The 25,603-nt window shown below is 53.4% G+C and overlaps 1 protein-coding gene across 4 annotated transcripts in view; it reads left to right on the top strand.

Moving 5' to 3' along the window:
- The first annotated feature begins 381 nt into the window (after positions 1-381).
- Positions 382-25,603, top strand: part of DOP1B (DOP1 leucine zipper like protein B) — a 105,111-nt gene continuing 79,889 nt past the window's right edge. For 3 of the 4 annotated variants that reach the window (XR_009245147.1, XM_058661652.1, XM_058661651.1), the window contains exons 1-2: positions 382-535; positions 4,157-4,321. Coding sequence is in view for 2 of the 4 variants with exons in the window: in XM_058661652.1 (XP_058517635.1) it covers positions 4,184-4,321 (138 nt within the window). In the remaining 2 variants the exon portion in view is untranslated. Of the gene's footprint in view, positions 536-4,156; positions 4,322-25,603 lie in introns of those variants that run through there. The other variant, XM_058661653.1, reaches the window with a different exon arrangement.

Genomic DNA, 25,603 nt, shown 5'->3' with positions numbered 1-25,603 from the left:
GGGGCCAGGACCGGATCCTGCGCGCACACCGCTTCCCCGGGCAAGCACCTTGCGCGGTGCAGAAGCAGGATGCAGCCCTTGGTCCCACCCTTGACCCCGCCCCCGAGTGGCGTCGGCCTGACGCCTTGGGTTCCGCCCTCCGGGCACCTTCCGTTCACCTCCCGGCCCCGCCTTACTCACCGAAGCCCCGCCCCCACGCATGACGTCCCGCCCCGAGCTCAGAGGCCCCGCCCCCACAGCGACTCCTGCTACTCGCCTCGTTTCGATTCACCGAAGCCCCGCCTACCGTCCCGCCCTCACCGAGCGAGGTCTTGCCCTGAGGCCCCGCCCCGAGCGCCGAGGTCCCGCCTCCCGCCCCGCCCCAGCAAGAGGCCCCGCCCCTCCCGGAGCCGCGGCCGCTGGCGCTCGGGCGCGGCGTTCCTCAGGCGGTCCTCGACTCCCGGCCGCGCCGCAAGCGCCCGGCCCTCGGTGTCTCCCGCAGCCGGGCCGGGGCCTCCGCGCCCGCCGAGAGAGGCCGCCATCACCAGCGCCGCCGGTAAGTCGTGTCGGCGTCCCGCCTCGGCCGCCGGAGCCGACGGAGCCGAGCCGGGCCGGGGCGTCCCTGCCCTTCCCGCGAGCGGGTGAGGGGAGCAGGTGGCGGTGGGGCCCTGGCTGGCCGCGCGCTGCTGCAGTGCGGGCACGGCCCCTCCAGGCCGCGCGTGAGCCGGGGGCGCAGACCACCGCCTCCCTCCCCGCGGACAGCGCGGCGGGGCCGCCCCGGCCGGGGAGGAGGCTGTGCGGCCGCCGCCTCGCTGTCCGGCAGGTGGAGGTCAGCAGGGTCGGGCGCGCCCCTCCCTTTCCTCGGCCGCCCGGCCTTTGTTCCCGGTGGGGAACAGGAGGAGGAGGCGGCGGCAGGGACCTGGAAGGATGGAGGGCTTTCCTGTGAGGGAAGACCCCCACACACATCCGCGGGTCTCAGGTGGGTTCCCCCACCCGGGGCGAGCGACCCGCAGATGCTGCCTGCACCCCCAGGAGGCCTGCGTAGGATTTTTCTTTTCTTCTTTTTTTTTTGTAATTTGACGAGCACCGATAAGACTGACCCCAGGCCCATGCAGCCTGTAGGTAGACTCAGGGTCATTACCCCTTGGTAAAATGTTCCCGCTCACGGGAGAGTGGCCGCTGGCATCTCGGCCTCCTTGACGTCAGCGCATTTACAGTTCATTTCCTTACCTGGCAGTGTTTTTTTGTATTTTTTTTTAAAGCTTATTTTTACTAAGAAATAAATGCCTAAGGTGAGAGACTTGCTAGCTGGCGTTTTTTGTTTCCGTTTGGAAGTGGGCATATGCATTCCGATTCGCTTACTTGTAGGACGACGTGTTTTTAATCTAATTGTGGGCTGTATAACCATCAGTTTCACTGGCACACTGCACCCCTCAGAATCAAGGTATCCAGGTTACACAGCAAGATCAATGGGACCAAAGGTCTGTAAGGGTGAAACTACTCATTTTACCACTGGCACAGCACAGCGGACGGCGGATTCTGCCCGCTGCTCGTTGTGTGAGCTGGCCCGTTTTCTGTATAACCTCATCTTGGGGTGGATGACCGCCCTCCGCTCCCTGGCACCGGCCTATTGTGTGTTGCCAAGTGTGTGTGTAAAGCACAGACGTAGCAAGCTTTGGGCAGCATCTTAACGTCAGGTGCCCTGTAAAGGTGCTTGTTTGAATGATGGTTTGCAGAGCTTCTCACCTGTGCTGTTGGTTACATAAACAGCACTTTCTTCGTCAGACTGGCCGTGCTACTGGGCTGCCCAAGTGCCCTGCCCTCCCCTGGCTGATGTGGGCCCCCAGGCTCCAGCACCCTTTCCACTCCACCTCCTAAACACACACCTTATCTCAGGCTGAGTCGGCTCTCTTCCTGGTCGCTTGAGCTGCCCACACCTGTGGCCCTTGAGGGCTCCTCTGTCTTCCTGCCAGTGTCACGGCTTGCAGCCCTCCCTTGCCACTTTGTATGCTACATGACATGTAAATTATGTGTGTGGCTGTCTCTGCGTTCACTGGGTGATGGCCTGGCAGGAGTAGGAACCTGCTCTGCAGTGCCTAGACAGTTCACAGAGCGGAGACTGTGCGTGGAATGCGTCAGAAGTGCTGAGCTGCAGACCTGTGAATTTCCTGGAAGAACAAAAGTGAAGGATGATTTGAATGTACCAACTGCTTCGTTTCTACTTGGCAAAATACACTAGCCTTCTCTCTGCTTGCCATCCTTTCTCTCCTTGTAGTTTCACGAAGCAGAGAGGCTGTTCTTTCTGGTGAAGCAACAGGCCTTTGTGGAAGGAGGAGGCAGCCTTATTTGGGGGAGTGTGTGCATCATGCAGGGTGTTCTGCAGAGAGGCACAGCATGTGAGTGTCCTGGGAAGGCAGTGGAGCCCTGCGCGAGGGAAGTGGGGACTGAGTTGATGGCAAGTTCCCTGAGGACAGCTTTGAGTGTGGCGGTGCTGAGCCTGTAGATATGCTTCAAGAGGATTCCTGGGGCTCTGTGAAAACGCCTTGGTGATGGAGAGTGACAGAGTAGGGCAGGTGGTTTTGAGTCAGCAGGTGTTTGGTAGCAGAGCCTGTAGGAGTCCACTGGATACGGGTAGTGACAAGATGGAAAAGTCTAGAGCAAAGGGGCCTGCTGGACAGACAGAATCAGGGGTGTAGTTTTGAGGCGGTTTATTCATTGCAGAGACAGAGAGAACTCCATGCAGGGTTCCCTGCCCACATGCCCCCAACTCCTGGGGCTAGGCCCGGTTGCAGCTGGGAGCTGGTGACGCAGCCTGGGTCTCACCTGGGGGCTGAGAACTCGAGCCGTTGCCTGTTGCTGCAGCTGGTCCTCCAGGATGCGATGAAGTGCAGCTTACCTGGGCTTGTCCCGGTTTGGCTTTTTTTATATATTTTGAAAGGGTTGTGTATTTATTTGAAAGGCCAAGAGACAGATCTTCCACTGGTTCACTCCCTAAAGTATTATAGTTTCTTCTGGGTCCTGTGGAAGTGACAGGAACCCAAATACTTGGTTCATCAGCTACTCCATCCCAGGGTGACTAGCAGACAGCTGGGTTAGAAGCAGAGCAGCCAGGACTAACACTGGCACTCCAGTATGAGTTGCCAGCATTTCGGCAGCTTAATCTGCTATACCAAGACACTGACAACACCCACACACTCCCACCAGTTTTGTCTTTTTTGAGCAGCTTAATTCAGTTATGCTTTTACAATCTATAAAATCCGTGCAAGCACGTGTGTAATTCAGTCGTTTTTAGTAGAGCTGTACCACCATCATCTTAAACCATCATCTGCAGAACTTCCAAAGGGGTGCTGTGCCGCACGTCAGTTCCTCTGTTTCTCCCCCTGGGTGGCCACCAGCCTGCTCACCACAGCTGGATGTACGCCCCTTGAGCTGCCATAGAAGTGGAAGAATACACATGTAGGTTGTGAGGGCATTTCTTTCCAGGGTCACTTGTGTTGTAGCATGCACGGGTCAGACCCTATTCCATTCCATCAGCCATGTTGTGGCTTGTGTCATACATGTTATAGCATGTGTCAGCACCCTTCTCCATCATCAGTGTTGTAGCATGTCAGACTTTCTGCTGACATGGTAGCACACGTGAGTGCTCTGCTGCTCTGTGTGACCTACTACTGTTCCCTTGTAGGGAACAGCACTGCTGTCTGATACCTCTCCCTTCTGTCCTTGTCTCCTCTAGCGTTTTATGCTTCATCCACCTGATTTTTCTTGTGGACTATCCACTGGCCGTAGAGGGTTGGATTGCTGAGTAGACCCCTGGGGTCTAGGTCTGCTCCTTGGCCTGTGTAAGTATCCTTCAGTAGAGGGCCCTACTGCAGTTGGGGCTACCCATGGGCAGTAACACGATGTCCAGTTCCTGGTGAGATTCATCTTGGTGATTAGTGGAACTCGGCATTCTTGCCTGTCTCTGCCCCCATGCACCTGTCCCTTGGAACCCGTGAGGTTGGACCTGTTTTTTGTGTGCTGTGGTGCCCATCTTAGAAGCCTTGCTGGATATTTGAATGGACCACTAAGTGAGCCTTCAACACCGCAGTGTTTGTGGACAGGAATCTTGTGTAGCTGTGGGTTGGGGGTCATCTGTGTCCTGACGAGTGGCCTGATTTATTGTTTGATTTGGTTTCAGATCCTGTCTTCACTGTAAGAATGTAAGATGGATCCAGAAGAGCAGGAGCTGTTGAGCGATTACCGATACAGAAATTATGCGTCGGTGATTGAAAAGGCTCTGAGGAATTTTGAGTCCTCGAGTGAATGGGCCGATCTCATATCTTCCCTTGGCAAGCTCAACAAGGTATGTGGGGAAAGACTGTAGCTTAGACGTGGGGACGTAATTGTCATTTTTACAAGGAGTTCATGATAGCTATTACGATTAGAAAAGGCACAAAAGAGAAACCACCCATGATGCTGTCACAGTTACCTGTTAGTAACCTGTTGGTCTGTACAACTCCACCCAGCATTTTCTGAGCACAGGAGTATACATCATGGTGAAATATGTGAATGTATCAGTTTGTGGAAAAATGGAATTAAAAGGTTTGTTTTTCTGCAAAAAAAATTCCAACTGTTTGCATACTTTCTTTTTCAATTTGCATTTATTCATTTAAGCGATAGGCAGGGAGCTGTCCTCTGCTGCTTGGTTTCCCAGCTGCCCACAACAGCCAGGGCTGGGCTGGGAGCAAAGGGGCTGCAGCTCGGTCGGGGTCTCCCACGCGCATGCAGGAGCTGATCAGCCATCACTGCTGCCTCCCAGGGTCTGCAACAGCAGGAAGCTGGGCTCGAAACCAGAATCAAGAATCAAACCCAGGGACAGCAGTGTGGGCATGGGCTTCCTAACTGCTGAGCTAATTCCCTGCTCCCTTAGTGTGTGCACGCATTCCTTCTTCCTTCCTTTCTATAGGTTTATTTACCTGTTTGTTTGTTTTTTGTTTTTATTGGAAAGTCAGAATACAGAGAGGAGGAGAGACAGAGACAAAGCCCTTCCATCTGCTGGTTCACTCCCCAAGTGGCTGCAGCGGCTGGAGCTGAGCTCCAGGAGACAGGAGCCTCCTCCTGGTCTCCCGTGCAGGTGCAGGGTCCCAAGGCTTTCGGCCATCCTCTGCTGCTTTCCCAGGCCAGAAACTGGGATCTGGATGGGAAGTTGGAGCAGCTGGGACAGGAACCAGCACCCGGGATGATCTGGGACAGGAACCAGCACCCATATGAGCTCCTAGCGCATGCAAGGCCAGGACCTTAGCCACTAAGCCATCGCGCCGGGCCTCTTAGTGTTTTCATGGTACATGTCTTTTATCAAGTTTTTAAAGATCCCTTACATGCATGGGTTTTAAACATTTTTGTATCACAGACCAGTGTTGTGGTACAGCAAGATAAGCCACCACTGGACTGCCAGCATTCTGTATCAGAATACTGGTTCAATTCTAGACTGTTCCACTTCAATCTAGTTTCCTTCTGATGCACCTAGGAAGGCAACAGAATATGAACCAAAGCACCTGGGTTGCTGCCACCATGTTGGAGACTTGGCTGGAGTTTTCCCGTGGCCATCTAGTGAGTGAACCCGAGGTTGGAAGATCTCTCTAGTTTTCTGTTCTTCCCTGTATCTGTCACTTTTGGCTTTCAAATGAATAAAATATATTACAATTTTGAAGCAAAATAAACATTTTAATTCCATTTTTTATACTTGAACAGTATTGATGTCTAGACAACAAAAATTGTAAATGGTCAGGTTAGTTATTCAAGGATTTTCTTTTTATACTGTGTTTCTTTGATTTGTGTTTCCTCCTGAGTTTTTTCAATCTTTTATTGCTGACTGGTAACTCCAAGAAGAACAAAGGATGAAGTAAACACTGGAATCTTCCCAGAACTTGTGTGTACACATTCGAGTGTTGTGTGTGTTTAGATGAGAGAAATCGGGTAAGGTCTGGACGGACTAAAAGCGATCAGCTGTGGGCTCCATCTTGCACTCAGTCTGCCCTTTGGCTGCATGGCCCATTGTGTTTCCCCATCCAGCCAAAGGAGGGTGCCACCATTAACAACTTGCCACGCTGGTGACTAGCCAGGGCATATCTGGCCTTCCAGAGGCTCTGCTTGGTTCCTTGGCTATGTGGCTGAGAGTGTAGTTGGAGGCCCAGCTGGACTCTGTGGGTCTCAGTGCCCCAGTGCAGGTACAAACCTCCCTCAAGAGAAGAAAGTTCTCCACTTATGCCATGCAGGAAATGGGTGAGTGAGGACGGCAGGCAGGCGGACTGCACGCGTGGCTCCGGGCAGCCGACCAGCCCTGGCAGATGGTGGTGGCTAGAGCTCCTGGCCAGGAGGGCTTTATGATGACATGCGAATGTCATGACTGGCTGCTGGCTGGGGTGGACAGCTGTGTGGCCCAGCCTTCCCTGGCTCTCCGGAAAGCAGGCAGAGGGAATATGCGACTGGAAGGGCTGGAGGCGTGCCCACGCACCAGGTGTCTCGCCCCGTGGCACTCAGCTTGCCTGGGGTCTCGAGAGTCTTCATGGTTTCTGTCTTCCTCCTTCAGAGGTGTATAGCTCACTGCCATGTGCAAGTGTGTAGCTAAACCACTTTTAGTACATTCACAGTGTTGCAACAGTCATTGTCTGGTTCTGGGACATTTCTGTCACCCCAAAACGTAACCCCCATACCAGTTGAATAGGGCCCCCACCATTTTCCCCCTGCAGGCGCTAATCTGCTTCTGTCTTTATGACATCTGCTGTGAGTGGAACCCGACCCTGAGTGGACTCGGGTGTCTGGCCTAGCGTTCTCAAGGCCCGTCTGTGGGGCAGCGTGCTTGTTCTCTGTGTGCCCGAGCAGTTCTCTGCTGTCTAAATAAGGTCGGTTTCCTTACCCACTGTTAGGCTGCTGGATGTTCAGGATGCCACGGTGTGGCTCCTGTGGACAGCAATGCTGTGGACAGCAATGCTGTGGACAGCTGTATACGCCTTCTGAGTTCTCATGGGTACATGCTCCCGAGCAGAACTGCTGGGTCGGGGGCGGGGGGACCCCATCACTTCCTGCGGGGCAGCAGCCTGCAGCCTGTGTCGGTCATCTTAGTTGTCTCTGCCTTCTTGCCAGCATTTGCTCTTTGAAAAGCTGCCCTGATGGGCAGGAAGCTGCTCCATCAGCAGGGCTTTGTTTGACATTTCCAGGGTACATAATACATTTGGAGACCCTTTCATGAGTTTATTGTCAATCTGTACATTTTTTGGAGGAATTTCAAGTACCTTGCCCACTTTTAAGTTGAGTTGTTTGTCTTTTTGACATGAAAAGCAGTTACAGAGGAAAAAAAAAAAAACCTTCCACCTACTGCTCCATGCTCCAAAATGCCCACAGTGGCCAGGACTGGGTAAGGCACAAACCAAACCAGGAGCCAGAAGCTCCGTGCAGGTCCCCCCGTGGTGGCAGGGGCCCAGGTACTTGGACCATCCCGTTAGCAGGGATGGCTGGATTGGGATTGGAGCACCTTGGACTTGAACTAGCGCTCAGTATGGGTGCTGGCATCCCAGGCTTTGGCTTAATGTGCCGTGGTGCCGGCCCCTCTCGACTCTGTCGGTGTGCGTTTGTTCTGTTGTTTAGTTTATCTGGTGTTTCTTCTTGTTGCTTGTGCTGATGGTATTGCCTGTAAAAAACGCTGCCAAATCCAAAGTCACGACAGTGTCCCCATGGTTCCTGCTAAGAGCCTGGCTTGCTTTGGTTTTTTGATTTTGTGTGTGATACTGCGGGAGCACCCAGCGTTATTGCTTTACGTGTAGAAATTCAGCTGTCCCAGCACCACCTGTTGAGGAAACTGTTCTTTTCCCTTTGAAAGAATTATGTTGGTACGCTTGCTGACACTCACTTGACCATAAATACATGGATTTATGTTTGGGCTCCTGTTTCTTTTCCATTGATCTGTATCTGTCCTTAAGCGAGGACCACACTGTTCTGATTCCTGCAACTTTGTATTCCGTTTAGACATTGGGAAGTTAGAGATCTCCAAATTTGATGTTACATGTTCATAATTATTTTGGCTGCTTAAGAGCTCTTGTAATTTTGTATGAATTTTAGGACAAGCTTATCAATTTCTATTAACCTATTTTTTGAAATGTAGTTTATAAAGTACAGTTGATTTTTTTTTTTAAAAAGATTTTTATTATTTATTTGAAAGGCAGAGTGACGGAAAGAGAGATACTGACTGGTTCACTCACCAAATGGCTGCAATAGCCAGGCTGGGCCAGGCTAAATCCAGGAACCAGGAGCTGCATTCACGTGCTCCACGTGGGTGACAGGGGTCCAGGTAGTTAGGCCGTCTTTCGCTGTCTTTCCGGGAGCATTAGCAGAAAACTGGTGGGAAGCTGAGTGTCTGAACTGCAACCCACACTCTGGCATGGGGTGCCAGCATCACAGCAGTGGCTCACCCCACTGCCCCACTGCCTGGTCCCCAGCTAAACCTTTCTTTGAGGAGCTTTTAAAGTATCAGTCATTCAGTCATTTCACAGCTAGTTGAGCACCTGGCATTGTCTTCTTTCTGTCTTCCTTAGATTGTAATAAAGCGAGGTTTTCCACCTGCAGTTTAGCCTGGCCGTCGGTGAACTGGTAGATAGAGTCTCGGTGTGCAGGTCGTATGAGGTGTGGTGTTCAGGAGGGCTGGGGCAGGACTGGGCATGACCGGACTGGGCCTTCCACGTTAGCCCACCAATGTCCACTGGTGGCTGGTTGTGACGGCCTGACAACTCACCCTGGTTTTTAGAGGAGAAAGAGGAAGCATGGAATGGGAGTTTGTTCACACGGCTCGGGCCCTCGGGCGGGCGGGCTCCTGCCCCTCCTCCTGTGGCTTTCCTGGCCCTGCTTCCGTTGTGGATGTTATATCGGGGTGGGGTGCTGGTGGACGCTTCCTTGAGCTGCACACAAGTGGACATCCTGAAGTGCATGGACGCCAAGTACAACCTGTTGCTGGCCTAATTTTTTCTAATCTGGTTGATGTGGGAGAGAGAGAGAGATACAGAGAGAGATGGGCAAAGCCAGCCAGAAAGTACCCAGCAGTGCCAAGAGGCCTGGAGGCTCTCAGGCCATCCCCTGCCCGCTTGGTCTGCTTCCCACCAGCACCTGTTGTCAGCTGGGTAGGGTCATTCATAGGAACAGAAGGTGCAAATGGAGTCCTCCTCTCTTGTTCCCTCCCGCCCACGCTGCGGGAAGGATCAGAGTCCAGTTCCAAGTGCTTGCCCCTCCTGAGAGCTTTGCTCACTGATTTGAACCTCCTGAGCAGCATTGGGCCGGGTGGCAAATGACAGGCACAGTTTGTTAGAGCACTCTGCTCCCTTCTCCTCTTGACTGTGCTTCTTGTTCCTGATTGTTGTGATTGGGCAGTTAGAGCAGAATTTGCAAGGTGATCTTGCACGGATGTCTTGGCTCTGCCCCAGATGGCTGACCTTCCAAAGGCCGTCTGTGTGCTGAGGACTTGACGTGGCACATCCTGTAATACCTGATGTGTCCTGGGCCTGGCAGTGTGGCCTAGTGGCTAAAGTCCTCGCCTTGAAAGCCCCGGGATCCCATATGGGCGCCGGTTCTAATCCCGGCAGCTCCACTTCCCATCCAGCTCTCTGCTTGTGGCCTGGGAAAGCAGTCGAGGACGGCCCAAAGCTTTGGGACCCTGCACCTACGTGGGAGACCTGGAAGAGGTTCCTGGTTCCTGGCATCGGTTCGGTGCGCACCGGCCCGTTGTGGTCACTTGGGGAGTGAAACATCAGACGGAAGATCTTCCTCTCTGTCTCTCCTCCTCTCTGTATATCTGGCTTTCCAATAATAATAAAATCTTTAAAAAAAAAAAAATACCTGATGTGTCCCAAAATGGGTCTCGGGTTTGGCACCTGGTGCAAGTTCACAGGCTTGGTCTCCATGCACAGACCTGCACTGCAGGCGCCAGAGCCTCGGTGCTGTTTGAGCCACCCAGTACTTGACTACAGCAGCTCCAGATGTGAATACAGCAGTAGAAGCAAGGTTCTGGGAGCTCCCGGGCACTGGGGAACTGCCCGTGTCCACAGGGTTCCTGTTCGCACAGGCCAGAGGTAGATCCTGCTGGTGGCAGAGGGAGCAGCAGTGTGACGTCAGGTACAGAGAAGAAAGAAGAGCCAGGAAGTGGGGTGGTGAGGGGGCTCTGAGAGTGTGAACTTGGCGTGCACAAGCCAGGTGCCACAAGCTGACAGGGAGACCATGTGGGCGCAGACCTGTGTCTGTGGCTTAACCTGTTGTGCCACAGCACAAAGCATTTAAAATGGTCTCTGACCCTCGGTTCCCAGCTTGATTTTCAGTTAGCCATGCATACATTTGTTGAGTTTCGACATGTTCACATTTCTATGGAACTGTCCCCATAGTCGAGGTGATGAACATCGTCTGTCACCCCAAGATCTCCTGGGGTCCTTCTCCTGGCCCCACAGGTCCAGACACCATAGGTTAGTTTGTATTACTGTTTTTACCCCATCTGATGTGTCTGCTTTCACTCAGCAGAACTTTTTTTTTTTAAGATTTATTTATTTCTATTGGAAATAAATACAGAGAGGAGGAGAGAGAGTGGAAGATCTTCCATCCAGTGATTCACTCCAAGTGGCCGCAATGGCCGGAACTGAGCCAATCTGAAGCCAGGAGCCAGGAGCTTCTTCTAGGTCCCCCACATGGGTGCAGGGTCCCAAGGCTTTGGGCCGTCCTCGACTGTTTTCCCAGGCCACAAGCAGGGAGCTGAATGGGAAGTGGAGCCTGCGGGACACAAACTGGTGCCCATTTGGGATCCTGGTGCATGCAAGGCGAGGACTCTAGCCACTTGGCTACCATGCTGGGCCCCTCAGTAGAACTATTGTAAGTCATCCAAGCCGTTGTGTGTATTGCTGGTTCGGTCCTTTTTAATGCTGAGTAAGGTTCCATGCACATACCCGTTGTGCCTGTCCATTTCCTTGTTAATGGATGTTTGAGTTGCTTCCAGTAGGTATGTGCTTAATTTTTAAAGAAACTATCAAGCTTTTCAAAAGTGGTTGTGTCATTTTACATTTCTTTTTTTAAAAGGATTGATTTTGTTGATAAGGCAGATTTTACAGAGAGAAGGAAAGACAGAGAGAAAGAGCTTCCGTCCTCTAATTCACTCCTTTAATGGCCGCAGTTGTGGGAGCTGAGCTGATCTGAAACCAGGGGCCCCTCTCCGGGTCTCCCACATGGGTGCCTGGACCCAAGGACTTGGGCCATCCTCTGGTGCTTTCTCAGGCCACAGGCAAGGAGCTGGGTGGGAAGCGGAGCAGCCGGGACACGAGCTAGTGTCTGTATGGGCCGCTTGCAGGCCTGGCAGTTGCAGGCAGTGTGTTAGCCAACTGAGTCATCATGCCAACTTGTCTTGTTCCATTTCTGCCTAAGGTGTGTGAAGGTCTGTGTCTTCATCATCAATTGGTGTGGTCAGTCTTTAATTTCAAACAGTTTCAGTACCAGTGCAGTAGTATCTCATAGCAGCTGTTGCATTTCCGGATGACAAATGTTCAGAAAGTTAGCACATGATCTTTGTTGACACACAACATAAAGACAGCTGCAGGAATCCAGGGGAGTGTCAGAAGTCCCAGGACGGGAGTGTTTTGACATGCAGACATTGAATGAAATAGACTTCCAGTGACTCACATGAAAAATCACTTATAGCAAAGTAAAAGGAAGCAGGTTGAACAGTTCATGGACAGCTCTCAGGGCTGTGTGTATGTGTGTCTTTCTGTCTCTCTAAGAGGAATGGATAGAAATTGTGTAGGAGTGGCCGAGATCTAAAAGCCCTCACAGAAAGTTGAACTAACTTATTTCCAATTTCCTGCAATTATAAATAAAATTGCCATAATATCTTGGTGCACATGGGTATTTTTGCCCGGCACGTTGCTGGGGGGAGTTGCTGTGTCAGTGTGTGTGCCGCCTGGCTCTGGCCTGCGCTTTGTCCTGCCGGGAGCCAGAGCCTCCTCCTGCTGACTGGTGCTCTCCCTTATGCCGTATCAGGAGGGACTGTCTTCCATCCCAACCCGTCACTCCTGTGCTTCTGTATTTCTGTAGCATTCCCCAACTTTAAAATAGTTTGCAAAATTTAAAAAAAAGATTAAAAAGTAATTGGGGGCTGACATAACAGACTTCTGGGAGCCTGTTTATGTCCTGGCTTCCCCAGGTCTGATCCTCCTCCCTTGGTGGTGCACCTGTCAGCTAAAGTCCTCGCCTTGAATACACTGGGATTCCATATGGATGCTGGTTCTAATTCTGGTGGCCCCGCTTCCCATCCAGCTCCCTATTTGTGGCCTGGGAAAGCAGTTGAGAATGGCCGAAAGTCTTGTAACCCTGCACCCATATGGGAGACCTGGAAGAGACTCCTGGCTCCTGGCTTCGGATTGGCATAGCTCCGGCCATTGCGGTCACTTGGGGAGTGAATCATCAGATGGAAGATCTTCCTCTCTGTCTCTCATCCTCTCTATATATCTGACTTTCCAATAAAAATAAAATAAATCTTTAAAAAAAACAGCAACAGCTTTGGGAGGTGTTGATTTTAAGTACCAGTTACAGATGATTCCAGAAGTGGGATCCAGAACATAGAACAGTCATTCTCTTCATGGGCTCACATTATTCACCATTGTTTCTGAATTTATTCTTCCCTGAGATCTTCCACATCCTCAGTGTAGGATGCGGCTTATGCATGTATTTTTGCCCTTGTGAGTGGGATTTTTTCCAGTGTTTTGATTGGTTGTCATTCGTGCAAGAGACCATTCATGTCTGTGTTTTGTATCAGCTGATTGTTTCAGGAATCTTCCAATGGACAGGTGTACCATCCCTGCATGGTATACCTCAGCTCAGCATGTCTCCTGCTTTCCTTGTGTTTTTCTGAAACGCTTGGTGGTGATAACTGCTGGTGCATTGGTTACAGTAACGTTAGCCACCATTGCAGAGGAATCCAAAACACAGCAGCCCCTGTGTGGCTGAGGTTGTCATAGCTCCTGTGTCAGCTGTGCAGAATATTCCAGACCAGTAAGTCGCTCTCCTCCAGGTGGTCGTGCCAGAGGTTCTGGTACCTTGGGGTCCCTGTACTGGCCTGACAGAGGAAGGCAGAGCAAGTGGATACCGCGAGGGCACTGTTCTGGTGGCACTTGTCACTCCAACCCCTGGAGGGGAACAGAAGAAGGAGATCCGTGAGGACCACACAAACCGCCTCCAAGGGCAGCTTCCCTGGTGAGCACCGGGCCCCAAGTCTTCAGCATCCCTCACCTCTCCCACAAGGTCACTGTGGACCACGCCTCCAACACACCAACCTCCCAGCTTCCAGAGGGGGACCACAGTGTGTGTCTGTATTGCTAGAGACGCGTCTCTGTGGCCTGATGGCTGCACATGGGGCGGAGCTGCTCAGTGATGACGCAGCCCTGTTGTTCCCACCCACTCAGATGCTTCTGGTGGTCATCACCACTGCACCGGTCCTGCCTCCTGGCCAGACCTTGGAATCAGAGTGCTAGAGGGTAGTGGGACTCAACTGAGATAGAATGCTGACAGGAACATGGAGCTGGAGCTCTGGGTTCACCTTGGACACCCCTGTTCTGAGACACCTGCCCTGCCACCGGGCACCCACTCCTGTTTGTTACCAGGGGAACCCTAGTTATGTTTGGGGGGGTCAGGTTGCAGTGGTGAAGGTTGTTGTACTAGGACTTCAGCCTTGTCATTGTGTTGCTAGTAAGCAACAGTTTAAATGGCGGGCAGGTGGCCTTGCTGTGGCTTCTAATGCAGAGACATGAAAGGCACGCACTTGACTAATTGACTGATTGATTAATTGATTGCTCTCCTGTAAGGATTTGGCACCTGAACCTATGGCTAACATCTCAAGTCATGACAGGAAGACAGGCTAACAGCCAGCTCCCCGATGGCAGAAGGTGGACACAAAAAATGCTGGGGCCCTTTGTGGTTGTCGGCAAGCTGCTGTGTGAGCCAGGACAGAGACATGTCCCACTGGCCCTCTCTGTCCACTGAGCACTGTGGACAGTCTGGGCTGGGGGCGGGCCTCAGTGCACCACATGCCAGTGGTGCCCCTCGTACCTCAAGCCGTGACAGCCAGAAATGGCTCCAGATGTTGCTAGATGTGCCCTGTTGGGGACAGCTGCAGTTGAGAGCCCCTGAGCCTAGACGTGGGGTTCTGTGAGGTGGTGTGGGCTTCATTTACACCCTGGTGGTTGGCTGGGCTGGCCTTACAGCTCAGTGTCCTAACCCAGCCTGTGGCTGGGCCGCCCTCAGCCTGTCAGAACCCAAGTACATTTCCTCCATGGGCTGGTATAGACACGGTTATGTTTGTGGTCGAGGTATCTGTGTCCTTCGAAGGTGCAGAATGTAGGGCCGATGTGCTGTAGGGCATAAACTTGCTGCCTACAAAGCCGGCATTCCGTACGTGTGCTGATTCAAGTCCCAGCTGCTGCACTTCGTGATCCAGCTCTCTGCTGATACTTCTTGGAAAGCAGCAGCAGATGGCCCAAGTGCTTAGCCTCTGCCACCCTGTGGGAGACCCAACAGAGCTCCTGGCTTTGGCCCAGCCCAGCCCCGCCCCAGCAGTGTGGCCTCTGGGAGAGTGAACAGAAGATGAAAGACCTCTCTCTCTCTCTCCCTGTAATTTCCTCTCTCTGTAGCCCTGCCTTTTAAATGAATAAATATCTTTTTTAAAAAAATGTGCCGGGCCCGGTGGCATGGCCTAGCGGCTAAAGTCCTCGCCTTGAAAGCCCCGGGATCCCATATGGGCGCCGGTTCTAATCCCGGCAGCTCCACTTCCCATCCAGCTCCCTGCTTATGGCCTGGGAAAACAGTCGAGGACGGCCCAGTGCTTTGGGACACTGCGCCTGTGTGGGCGACCTGGAAGAGGTTCCTGGTTCCTGGCTTTGGATCAGCGCAGTACCAGCTGTTGTGGCTCACTTGGGGAGTGAATCATCGGACGGAAGATCTTCCTCTCTGTCTCTCCTCCTCTCTGTATATCTGACTTTGTAACAAAATAAATAAATTTAAAAAAAATATGCCAAATGCCTGGTATCAGCTCCTGCCCCTGGCCGCCTGTGCCAGAGCACCTGCTGGCTACCATCACAGGCTGTTGGAGGGATTTGCCATGTCCCCATTGTGGACCTTTTGTCTTCTGCGTGGAAACTGTGTTGCATTTCTGGGGAGCTCGTGTCCTCGCAGCCTGCTGTGCCTGCTGCAGCGTGCTACCCAGTGTCACTAGGACAGGGTTGGAGAACCACCAGCGCTGTGGAGAGATGAGTCAGCCCTGGAGCTTTTGTGGAGGAAGCCAGGCTGGCCGTGTGCCTGAACACCCCCCTCCCACACCCACACCCAAGCCCCCAGAGCTGGTTCCTTGATAGTGCCCTTCCTCACCGCGGGAGCTGAGGAAGCCAGGGATTGGATCTCATCAGCTGGGTGGCCACAGAGAGCCAAGCGCTGGGTGTGCCTGCTTGAGGATTTGAGTGACACTGGCTGGCGCTATTGCACCTTGCACCTGTCACCCATGGCAGGACTGACCAGGTGGGTAGCTGCCATGTGTCCCACGTGCAGGGGAAACAGAGCTTGGGGAATCGTCCCAAGTTGCAGGCATCTGTTCAAACCCTTTCTGGCAGTGCCCCAAGGGTGTTTGGTAGGGGAAGGTGATAATGGGGAGGAAGAACAGACAGTTCTGGCTTTGGGTGTGACTGAAGACTGTTGAGTTCTCCCAGCAGGCGCTTGGGCTGGAAGCCTATTCCAATTGGCCGCGAGACACCATTCCCAAGCCGTCCCTCCCCTTCCTGCAGCTCTGACTTTAAGCGAGTTGCCTTCCGTGTCAGCTTTGTGGTTTGTCCGTTAGATAGCTCACTGACATTTGAAGGAAGCTATGTTGAGCAAGCAGAAAGATAACACTTCCAGATACATGTCATTTAATATTTTCCGTGGCCCAGTGACTGTGTTTTCAACAGCACCTGGTTCGTGGTAATGGATTGAGTACTCGTGTTCTCCACACCTGTGCTCTGTGGCTCTGCCTCCTTCCCCAGGACTCCTGCTGGCATTGCTGGTCACCCCTGGGCCTCTGAGCCCTCAATTCCCCAATGCAATGCCTTCCTGTGGGAGCCCATGTCAGTTACACCCGTGACTCGGAGCTGTCATCTCCAGGGTCTGTACCCCCAACCCCTGTTGGTGCTGGAAAAGCTCATTCCCGGGGTGTCTACTGGGGCTCCCCAGCCTGAGGGACATTGTTTCCAGGTCAGCCAGTGACAGGGGTAGTAGCAGAATGTGGCAGCTGCCAGGGCAGGCAAGCCTAGGAAGGGCACCGTCGGAAAAGACAGACAGGGAGGTGTGGAAGCAGAGCAGCACCAAACGGCATCAGCCACCTGGAGTCCCCTTGTGGCAGGCGGAGCCAAGGTGTGGCTGGCAAATGAAGTGGTACCGAGATCTAAGCGCCGTAGACTCCGAAGGAAGCACGCAAGGTGCTGTGGCTTGCACATGGTGAAGTGGCCATGCTCTGCTGTGATGTGACTCAAGAAGTGGTTTCCGTCCATGGCCAGACCACCCTGAGTGGGCTTGATCTCCTCTGATCTTGGAAGCTAAGTGAGGTGGGGCTGGTTGGTACTTGGATGGAGAAGTAGTTGTAGTCTAACTTTATCACAAAGAGGCGGGGAATGCCCTGTGTGGAAGTAGGGCCCCGTTGTGTGTGTAAAGGGTTTGTATACATGTGTGTGTTGTATTGTGGGGACTGTGTACATATATGCAATAACATGTATGGTCATGCATGTCTGAGTAATTGTACATGTGTGGTGTGTGTGTACTTGGGGTGTGTCCGTGCATGTTATTTGTGTACCTGCACATGTGGGTACATGTGATGTGTTGTTGCGTATATGTGTGATCTGTGCACATGTTTTGATGTGTAGGTATATGTGGTTTTGTGTGTGTATGGGGGTATGCCTGAATGTGGTATGCATGTTTATTTGGGGGTGTGTGTTGTGGTAAGTGCATGCATATGATGCGTGAGTGCATGCCCACTGCTGCCCTGGTACATGGAATAGTGGAAGGGGATGGCTGCCCCTGGGCTTCAGCTTCTTGTTGAGTTTCACCATGCAGCCAGCCCTGGTATGGGAGACAGCACGCGGTCAGTCCCATAACCTGCGCCTGGCTGGCCAGCGGGTGAGGTGTGTGTACATGTATGACTCAGGCCAGGGGAGTGGGACCTACCGACCTTCTGCTCGCTCACTCTCCAGATGGCTGCAGCTGCTGAAGCCAAGCTGGTCTGAAGGTAGGAGCTTCATCCCAGTGTCCTGTGTGGATGGGCCATCCTCCACTGCTTTCCTAGGCATGTTACAAGGAGCTGGATCAGAAGTGGAGCGCCAGGACTCAAACTGGCACCCGCATGGGCTGTCTGCTCTTCAGGCAGCAGTTTTACTCAGTGCACCTCAGTAACAGTCCCTGTGTTACTGAATTTCCAGTCCCATCTGTGCTTGCCTTGGCAGGGCCAGACTGTATGGCTTTGCAGGCCTTCTTGTCCCCACGGGCCAAATGTTCCCCACCGCTGCTGAAAGCCAACACTGAGTGAACTGACCAAAGTGAGTTTCTGAGGCTGTTAGGCTGCTACTTGGCCCAGCCTTGGGCTTCAGCCAGCTCTTCCCTCCCACAAAGTGGAGGAGCCCCAGCCCCAAGCCAGGTTCCTGGGAAGTGCACTACCCATCCCCCAGGGGGCCTGGCCTGCCACCAGCTGCCCTAGCCATCTGCCCCGCTGGGACCACCCCCAGCCTCTGGGTGTACTATCTGAGCAGTGGGGATTTGCTCAGAAAGTGGACATGAACTTGGCTGTAACACAGCTAAAAGGGGTAGCTGATGCACACCAAGCAGGGTAATTTTAAGAAAAAACTACACATTCTAGAAGTGCATCTATGACGGCTATGGGATGTTGGGTGACCCTGAGCATGCTGGGGCTGTCAGGTGCAGGGGTCGTGACCGATGGGCACGGGCTGTGTTAGGGCTCAGCTGGCCCCAGCAGCAGGCACAGCCCAGCTGCCGGCCTTGCAGAGAAGGAAACTCCCTGTGTGCGCAGGCAGGAGCTGGTACCTTCCCTCCTCCCCTCATCAGAGGAGACCTAGCTGGGCCAACACGGCCCTGGGGCCTGCCTCCTGGGCCAGTTTCTCCAGCCCCACCTCCACGGCCCAGGTCACTGCTGTTTCGGAGAAGATGGACCTCTTGGGACGCCTGGGCCAGTGTGTTATTACTCGGCCTCTCCTGTTCTGAAGGGCACTGGTGATGTCCCTTGGCAAGGAGGTGGCCACCCAGCCGGTCTGACTCATTGCTGCCTCACAGGCTCTCCGAATCGAATTGAAGCCAAGAAGCCTATAAAATGACCGGAAGGAGGCTGTGCTGGCATCCAGGCCTTGTAAAAGCAGCTCCTGGCTCGTGGGAGGAGAGGCGTGCCTCGCAGCTGGTGTGTTTACATTCCTCTGAGGCCCAGCTCTGGCCTTTGAACAGCCAGGCCAGGTTCACATGGCTTCTGCCGCCAATTGCAATGGAAGCATTAAAATCAAATGTACTTCTTCCCCTTCCCACCCAGATTAGTAAATTTTTAAGTGTATTTGAGAGATGGGGTAACTCCCATCCCCAGCCAAGACAGGGCTGAAGCCTGGAGCCAGAAACCCAAAGGGTGACAGGGACCCACTGCCATCCAAAGACCGCAGTGCAGGAAACTGGCCTCTGTGCCAGCGCAGTCCTTGAAGTGTGTCTTCTGATCGGGAGGGTGAATTCTTCACCCACACACTGAGCACCTGCTCCCCCGTATTATTAAATTACCCTTTAAGGTTTCTTAATTGTGCTCAGATGTACTTAGCATAAAAGCTACTTCCTAACCATTGCTAAGTGCATTAAGTTGCCTTCTGGGTCTGTGACCTAGGCTTTTTGTAATATCTCATCCTGTTTCCTTCCATAGAAGCGTCCACAGCCCGTCCTTCAGCGAACCCTGGACAACATCAGCCTGGCAGCCCTACTGGGTGGAGATGTCTTGCTCTCTAGCAGTAAAGTTGGGATGCATTTTGGATCTTTCTTACTCAGACTTTGATTTTTTATTTTTATGTGTTGGAGACTTGGCTCTCGGGCCAGCCTGCCCCACCAGTGGGAAGGTCCACAGTGTTGCGATGATGTCTGTAATTGTGGCTCCAGGAATGCAGTTACAGAGTTGAATTTCATGCCTCATACTAGTTCGCCTTTTGTTTGTAGCACTTGACCAAGTGACTCGAAAGTATGGTCATGTGTCTCTGAGATGTGTAGCCTACAGCTGAGGGTGAACACATCCCATGTGACACGTACTAGGCTAGGCAGCCAGACGGTGTGGGTTTCGCAAGCTGTGAAAGGGCTCCTGGGGCCGTGGCCAGGCACCCAGGAGGAGGCTGCAAACGAGAGGGGCAGGCTGGGGTGGCCCTGGCAGGCCATGCCACGGTGCCCAGTACCTGTGTAGCTGCCCCAGGATGACTGTACCAGGCATGAAAAGGAGGAGGAGGGAGGGTTTGAGGAAGAGCGAGACTGTCCCTCACAAGTGGCCTGTTTTAGCCCAAACAAGAAAAGCCACCAGGCCCAGAAGGGCTGGGACCAATGGTGTATTCCCCAGAGCCCCCAGTATGTCCCTGAGACCTCCAAATGCACGGGGATTGCAGTAGCTTCCAAGCTGACCCTGCAGCCAGCCAGGAGAGTTTCTCCTTGGCATCTAAACACAAATCCCGTCTTTTAGTTTCCCGTCTGAGACCGGATGGTGGCCACTCTGTATCCAGGTGGAAGCTGGAGGAGTCCTGGGAAAAGAGTGAAGATGCTGTGACCAAGGCAGACAAACCTGCCAGAGCTCCAAGAAAGAAGCTGAGCTGCAGGTCCCCTGCGCAAGCATCCATCCACCCACACCCCCGAGGGTCCCCTGGGCAAGCACCCACGTACCCCTAAACCTTGATGGTCCCCTGGGCAAGCACCCACCCACTCCTACACCTCGAGGGTCTCCTGGGCAAGCACCTATCCACTCACACCCCCAAGGGTCTCCTGGGCAAGCACCCACCTACCCTTCTACCTCAAGGGTCCCCTGGACAAGCATTCACCCACCCCTACATCCTGAGGGCCCCCTGGGCAAACACCCACCTACCCCTACACCTCGAGGGTCCCCTGGGCAAACACCCACCTACCCCTACACCTCGAGGGTCCCTTGAACAAGCACCCATCCACCCACACTCCCAAGGGTCCCCAGGGCAAGCACCCACCTACCCCTACACCTGGAGGGTCCCCTGGTCAAGCACCCATCCACCCACACCCCCAAGGGTCCCCTGAGCAAGTACCTACCTATCCCTGCACCTCAAGGGTCCCCTGGGCAAGCATCCACCCACCCCCACACCTTGAGGGCACCCTTGGCAAGCAGCCACCCACCCCCACACCCTGAGACTCCCCTGGTCAAGCACCCACCTACCCCTATGCCCGGAGACTCCCCTGGGCAAGCAGCCACCCACCCCCACACCCCGAGACTCCCCTGGGCAAGCAGCCACCCACCCCCACACCCCGAGACTCCCCTGGGCAAGCAGCCACCCACCCCCACACCCCGAGGGCAGGCTGGGAGGAGGCCATGAGCCTGGATGGTGGGTGGTGCTTGTGTTGTTTACAGACCGGAAGCCGCACTCTTGGAGCGAGCTTGACCCAGGGCCGGGGCCTTAGATTTGCTGGGACATGTCCCATTGTGTCCGATCAGGAATGGAAGAGTCTTCAGTCCAGGAAGAATTGTCAAGTTCATGATTCTTGCAGCCATACCCAACAGCAGCCATGGCTATGAAATGTAACATCATTGTGTGTGTGTATGTATATTGACCATTTTAGTCATATTAATTACATTGCTGTCATGCAGCCACAAACCCTTCCATCTCTGTATTTTTTCTTATCTTCCCAAGCTGAAACTTGGTGCCCATTAAGCACTCGCTGCACGCCCCTCCCAAACCTGTTCTCTCTAACTCCACTTGGTTTAAGTGGCATCGGCTGCCGCTCTTTAGTGTCCAAGTCCCCGTCCTCCTGAAGGCTGAATCACACCCCCATTAACTGAAGCATCTGTCTGGTCCGCAGTCCACTTCCTTGGGTGCTTGGCTTCTGTGCCATGGTGGCCGTTCTGGATAGTGTTGTGCTCCTGTGAGCAGGAGTGTTTAAGAATCTGCTCATATTCCTGTTTTATGTCCTGGTGTGTACCCAGAAGTGGGGTGGCTGGGCCGCATATCACCTTGATCGAAAAGAAAAAAAAGCTGAGGTTTCTTCTTCTCCCTCTCGTTCTCCCTCTTCCTCTTCCTCTTCTTCCTCCTCCTCCTCTTCTTCCCCCTCCTCTCCTCCTCTCCTTCTTTTCTTCTTCATTTATTTTTTATCGATTTGAAGTACAGAGTTAGAGATCTTCCATCTGCTGATTCAATTCCCAAATGGCCACAGTGGCCAAGGGTGGGCCAGACTGAATTCAGCAATCTGGTCTCCCAGCTGCGTGCCAGAGGCCTGAGGACTTGAGTTGTCCTCTGCTACCCTCCCAGGGATACTTTCAGGGAGCTGGACTAGAAATGGAGTAGACGGAACTCACACCAGTGCCCATGTTGGGTGCCAGCATCATAGGCAGTTACTTAACCCGAGGCACCGTGATGCTGGCCCCAAATGTCTGGCTTTATCTGAGGAGCCACTGCAGCGTCCTCTACAATGGTGGCATTGTATGGTACTCAGTGCTGGAACTTCCACGACGACTCCAGAAATGCTGCAGGAGCTGCAGGTGCTAAGCTCAGTGGCACCTGGCAGGGAGGAGGCAGCAAAGCCCCCCCATATCCTGCAAGGCAGGGTCCCCTGAACTATACAGGGTCAAGCAGGAGAAAGGCGTCCGCCTCCCCCCCCACTGGAGCCTAGGTGGAGCCCTGCACTGTGGAACCTACGAGAGAAGAAAAGTCACCAAACAACTCCCTTATCTCTTTCTAATTTATTTATTCAAAAGATAGCGATTCAGAGAGAAGCCAAGAGCACCTTCCATCTGCTCATTCCCCCTTCCCCCAGAAGCCAGCAGCTGCCCAGGTGGGGCCGGGCCAAGGGCAGGGAGGAGCAGGGAACCAAGTACTCAAGCCATCACTGCATTAGCAGGAAATCGGAACCGGACTCCAAGTCAGGCAGTCCTGGGTGAGATCAGGCATGCCCAGCGGCATCTTAGCAGAGAGACAGATACCGGGGGTGTGGTCTGTGGGTGAGTCTCAGGGTCTTGGTGCAGGGACACTCAGCCACGCTCGTTCTTCAGGTTCTTCTTGGCAGTCCTATGTGGCAGTCTTGACCAGGTCTGTCACGGAGAAGGGAGGGAGGGGTGGAGAGTGCCCTCCAAGGTTTCACACACTGCCTCAGGGAAGGAGGGGTGGCATGGGGGCAGGAGAGGAACAGCCCTCCTATACCTGCTATTTCCTAGGTGTCCAAGATGTAGAAATTAGGGATGGCATTTTCTACCCCCATCAGTAGCCACCCAGAGACATCTGCCCTAAAAACAGAGATGTTCCTCTGTGTGCAGTGTTCACCCCTGGAGGGGCTGCCATGGGACTGTCTGGCAAAGGTGTGGTTGCAGGCAGCGAGTGTGGGCATCACACCCCGCCCCTTTCGTGGTGGACTCTGTCACCGACAGGTGATTGGCTGCTCCCTCCCCACCAGCCCCCCGCCACTCCTGCCTCAGTGGCTTGAGGAGTGGGCGAGCTTCTTGGTGCACTGTGACGTGGGCATGCCGTGGCACTGCCCAGAAGCTGCAGGTTTTGATTTCTTTGTAGGCTTTAGGTTCACAGCAGAATTGGAGGGAGGGTAGAGCCGTCCTGCCCCCTGCCTGCCTGGCCACGTCGCTGTTACCCAGAGCCCCTGGCTCACGGCGGCGTTCACCGTGGACCGGCTGGGTGGGTGTGGCGGCATGACACAGTGGTGTCGCTGTCCTGAACACCCTCCGTGTCTGCCGCTGCCTCCTCCTGCGCCTCAGCGGCCACTGCTGTCTTTGACATCTCCCGAGTTTAGCCTTTTCCGGAATGTCATTCACTTGGACTCAAGCACATGGGGGCTGTCCTTTCCTTTTGTTTGTTTGTTTGTTTGTTTGTTTAAAGATTTATTTTATTTTTATTGGAAAGTCAAATATACAGAGAGAAGAGACAGAGAAAGATCTTCTGTTCAATGATTTACTCACCAAGTGGCAGCAGCAGCTGAACTGAGCTGATCCAAAGCTAGGAGCCAGGAGCTTCTTCCAGGTCTCCCCGGCGGGTGCAGAGTCCCAAGTTTTGGACTGTCCTCAACTACTTTCCCAGGCCACAAGCAGGGAGCTGGGTGGGAAGCGGGGCCGCCAGGACACAAACTGGCACCTATATGGGATCCTGGTACGTGCAAGGGGAGGACTTTAGCTGCTAGGCTTCCGCATCAGGCCAGATGTGGACTCTTTGAATTGGATCCTACTATTTATTTTCCCTTCACAATTTCACAGATAAATGATTTGTTCTTAGCACGTATTGTGACCCCAGCTTACTTCTTGTCCTTATAACACTGAGAGGTTTTTTTCAAGATTTATTTATTTTTATTGCAAAGTCATATCTATGTAGAGAGAGGAAGAGAGACAGAAATATCTTCTGTCCGATAATTCACTCCTCAAGTGACTGCAATGGCTGGTTTTGCACCGATCTGAAGCCAGGAGCCAGGAGCTCTTCCGGGTCTCCCACATGGGTGCAGGGTCCCAGGGTTTGGGCTGTCCTCGACTGCTTTCTCAGGCCACAAGCACAGAGCTGGTTGGGAAGCAGGGCTGCCGGGATTAGAACCGGCACTCGTATGGGATCCTGGTGTGTTCAAGGCAAGGACTTTAGGTGTTAGGCCACAGCACCGGGCCCAACACTGAGAGTTTTTGCCTTTGTGTTCCAAGCAGCACTCAGCATCCCAGCTCTCACCTGGGAGGTAAATCCAGCAAGGGCCACTGGGACACCAGCACGGCCACACTACAGTGCAGCCCGTTTGATCCCACCCAGCCACAGGTGACTGACAGAGGCCCAGTTCACACGCCAGGCGAAGGAGGGACAGAGCCAGTGCAGGGCTCCATCTCGCTGCTCAGGATAGCACGCAGGTTAACATCTGCCATTTGTTTACTTCTGGAGTTTTCCATGTTGTCATTCTGCACCACAGCTGAATGCAGGTAACAAAACCTCAGGCTGAGGAGCCACAGACCAGAGGGCTGCCGTGGGAACACGTTTGTTTCCTCCACGTCTTGCCTTTTCAAGATGTACTGATTCATTTAAAGAGCATCAAAGAGAGATTTTCCACTTGTGGGTTCACTCCCCAGACGGGCACAACAGTCAGGTCTGGGCCACCATAAAGCAGAGCCCAGAGCTCCATCCCAGTCTCCCATGGATTTGAGCCATCCCCTGTGGGTTTCAGGCATGGTTAGCAGGGTGCCGGTGGGAAGTGGAGCAGCCAGGATAGGGGCTGTTTCACGTCCACTGAAGGGCAGTTCCAGTCGGGTCGCTCTGGAGAAACTTCAGCATCATGTAAGAAGGACCGTCTTCCCTTTACTCTTCATCTCTGCCACCACGGCAACCCTCCCAGGATCCTGTTAGGGTCCATGTGTTCCTGCCTTACGTTCGGGCTCTGTTCATTCTCACTGTATTTGAGATCTGCAAACATAGAACGACTCTTCCTTTCTAGTCGCTCTGTCTTCCTCGTTCTTGTTCTTGCATCTGCTGAGTCTCCTCGTTTGCTTCGCTCATGTTGAAGAGCATCGCTTATTAAGCAACTGGGTTTCCATGGCTTCTTGTAACTCATGTGATCGCTTATTTTTTTTAAGATTTATTTTTATTGGAAAGTCAGATATACAGAGAGGAGCAGAGACAGAGAGGAAGATCTTCCATCCGATGATTCATTCCCCAAGCGGCTGCAATGGCTAGAGCTGCGCCAATCTGAAGCCAGGAGCCAGGAGCCTCTTCCAGGTCTCCCACACACGGGTCTCCCAAGCTCACAGGCCTAAGTCAGACTTCAGTCACAGACTCCCTCTTCTTTGCCGTTCAGCCTGAGTTTTGAAGCAGGTATGAGAATACTCGGAGCCGCTGTGACGGTGATACTGATGCTGCCTCAGCCGTTGGTGAGAGTGCTACCGAGGGGTTCGCTGTCCTCACGGCTCCAGGGGGCAGTCGGGCAAGTCCTGCCTGGCCAGGCCCTGACCTCAGAGTCCAGCTGTTTATGCTTGATTCTGAGTCCTTTCTGTCCGTGTCTTTTGTCCCTGGTGCGTTCTGTTTGATTTTCAGTTGTGTGGGAGGGCTCCATGGGGAATCTGTACATGCACACACTGTACCTCTCAGAGCAAGGCAAGCTTATCTGTGCTCAGACACTTGGCGCGTGCGTGTGCGGGGGGGACATCCAGAACCCTGCCTCGCAGCTCTGTTTTGAACTGTGTAGTGCGTGATCCTCGCTCAGGGTCCCCTGCTGGGCAGAGGGACCGCAGAGTAGCTCCCTGCTGCCCGACGCCACCTTAAACAGCCCCTCCTGCTTTGCCACAGCACCCCTCCCCAGCCTCTCGTCTCCACCGCGCCACTCTGCTTGGATGAGATCAGCTTTTTCAGAT

The sequence above is a fragment of the Ochotona princeps genome, chromosome 3, assembly GCF_030435755.1.
Source record: "Ochotona princeps isolate mOchPri1 chromosome 3, mOchPri1.hap1, whole genome shotgun sequence".
Classification (NCBI taxonomy): Eukaryota; Metazoa; Chordata; class Mammalia; order Lagomorpha; family Ochotonidae; genus Ochotona; species Ochotona princeps.
The sequence above is the reverse complement of the archived record's forward strand: the minus strand, read 5'-3'. Positions and strand labels throughout refer to the sequence as shown.